At 29.0% G+C, this 2,524-nt stretch overlaps 1 protein-coding gene across 2 annotated transcripts in view; it reads right to left on the bottom strand.

Moving 5' to 3' along the window:
* Nucleotides 1–1,873: 1,873 nt before the first annotated feature.
* LOC102673615 (CAPA peptides-like) overlaps nt 1,874–2,524 on the bottom strand; it is an 8,376-nt gene continuing 7,725 nt past the window's right edge. For both annotated transcript variants that reach the window (XM_006620081.2, XM_031512584.1), the window contains one exon: nt 1,874–2,216. In XM_006620081.2, the coding sequence (XP_006620144.1) occupies nt 2,137–2,216 (80 nt within the window). In that variant the 3' untranslated portion in view covers nt 1,874–2,136. The remainder of the gene's footprint in view (nt 2,217–2,524) is intronic.

The following is a 2,524-nucleotide window of genomic DNA, read 5'->3' as shown; positions in this document are numbered from 1 at the left end:
ATTTTCTTTTGTATCTCGAAACGTTTATATGTTTCACGTGAGAAGTGAAAGAAGTCAATGATCAATCAGACGAATAGAAAGATATTATAGACAGTGAATTTTTGAATTTGAATTAACAATCGCATGATTGTGCTGAAGGCAATCTTGAATATACAAAGGATGTATTCCAAAAATTCAGAGACTTTTGTCAATTTCGAAAAATTTCGCAATTACTTTCTTTTGTATCTCGAAACGTTTATATATTTCACGTGAGAAGTGAAAGAAGTCAATGATCGATCAAACGAATAGAAACGATATTATAGATAGTGGATTTTTGAATTTGAATTAACAACCATACGATTGTGCTGAAGGCAATTTTTAAATAAATTTATAAAAATTATCTTTGTAAATTGAAAAAAACACGAAAAATTTGTTTTAACACCTTAACTGTTGACTATGACTCGTCAATGGACGTAAATTTTATGAAACACAATTTTATGATTATATATAAAATTTTTTTTAAAATATTGGACAATTTTGGAACCATTATGAATACATAAAAAGTTAAAGGAATTTTCATGAATTTCGTTGTATTATATGAATTCTTATCTTGAAAATAAATAATTTGTGACAAAAGTCACTCGTTGAACACACATCTCGTACTGTTCAAATTTTTTAATATTTCTGTTATATGCATCGATTGTATTTAAACAGCGTTAAAAAAAAAAGAAAAGGACAAAGAAAAAGAATAAAAGTACACTGATTTGATTTCATAAGGTAGTATTCGCAAGTTGATCACAAGAATTAAACGAACTTCATTACAATCAGAGGGGAGAAGCTTGAAACTTGGCCAACTTGGCTATCTTTCTATAATTTAATCGGTCGATTAACGCCGATACGAAATATCCTCTTTTTCCTTAATTTTATTTGATAATACGGAATACACGATTCGTTTATTGCGATGATCAAAAGAGGAATGTTCGTGTATTCCATTTTCAAACGAATAATTCAATAAACTACGAAAGGGAGGATATGAGTTTGTGACTGTTTGAAGAAAGAGAAAAATTTCTTCTTTTGAGGAGAAAAATTCTTCTGTTGTAAAAAGAAAGGGAAGAAGAGAAGGGAAATTCTCGTATTTTACGATTAATCTTGGAACGTGAATCTTGACCATCAGTAGAAGAATGAATTCCTCTAACTTGCATTTATTATAATCATTTCTGGGAAAAATTGTGTTTCAAAAATATTTTATAATACTTAAATTTTTCTTTATATATATAAAGGGAATGATTTTAATTTTAAATCTTTCGAAAGAAAAAGATTTCTAAGATTTTAATTCACACAAATTAAGGAACAGTCAAAGGATCTTAATTTCAAAATTTTTGAAAAAATATTAGATCAAGTAACGATATAATGAAAATAATTTATTCTTATAGAACAAATATTTTATATGACTTATTTCGTGTTAACTTTAAATTTATTTCATTGAGAAACACTTGTTGTTGGTTATTTTTTTTCTTTTAATATAATATTTCTTAATCAAAAGAATTCTATCATAATCGATATTCAGAAAATAAATAAAACGATATATAAATATCATAGCAACTTCAAATTATCAACCAATTTTTTTACTTTTCCAACAAAGGAAATCAGCTTCAATAAAATTCAAGAAAAAATTAAATAAGCTTAACAAGAAAAGGAAACTTTACAATTTATCACAATCTCTTACAACCACTAATGTCATCAATAACAATATATTTTTTATTTCAAAGGAAATACGAAGAGAAAGAGAAAAGAAAAGTCGAAATCAACGCGGGGAGAAGAAGGAAAAGAAAAATTCGCAGGAACAGGATGGATTTTATCCAAAGGGGAAAAAGTTCGTGTTCGAAAAGAAACATAGCCATTTCACCAGCTTTATTACTCATGTCAGTGAAAATTCTACGGACCGTGTACACTGTGGAAACTTCGATAAATTTTCTACAAACGATGCTTGCTGAATTTCACGAAAAAAAATCGATCCATCCTTTTATTATACACTCGTTTAAACAAAGTTTCCTCCTCCATTGTAGTAGTGAATAATTGGTTATCGGATAAAGAGATAGATTAGGCCAAGTCGCATGAATTTCCATTGAAGCGAAACCTGAAGATCCTCGGTGATGATCATTTGCAGAGAATTCGATCAGCATCGTTCCCCCGGCCGAGTCTAGGCGTGTAACCGTTCACCTGACTGTTTCGAGAATCTGAAATTAACGAGGATACAGAAGATACCATTATACGTGATTCCCATCGTGGAGGAACAGGGGAAATTCGATCAGAATTATTTAGTTGAAATTGTTCGAATTGAAACTAAGTGAAATTAGATGGAGCACGATCTCTCAAAATTGTTGTCAGTGATCTTGCGAGGTTTGATTTAAAATATTTTCCATTTATAACGTAATATGTAATATGTTATTGATATTATTATTTTTTTTCAATAGGTAAGTATGCATCAATATTTAAAATGGATCTGAATGATATCTTTATTATTAATGTCTAATCTAATGTCACG

This window comes from Apis dorsata, unplaced genomic scaffold, assembly GCF_000469605.1.
Source record: "Apis dorsata unplaced genomic scaffold, Apis dorsata 1.3 scaffold_473, whole genome shotgun sequence".
NCBI lineage: Eukaryota > Metazoa > Arthropoda > Insecta > Hymenoptera > Apidae > Apis > Apis dorsata.
The sequence above is the reverse complement of the archived record's forward strand: the minus strand, read 5'-3'. Positions and strand labels throughout refer to the sequence as shown.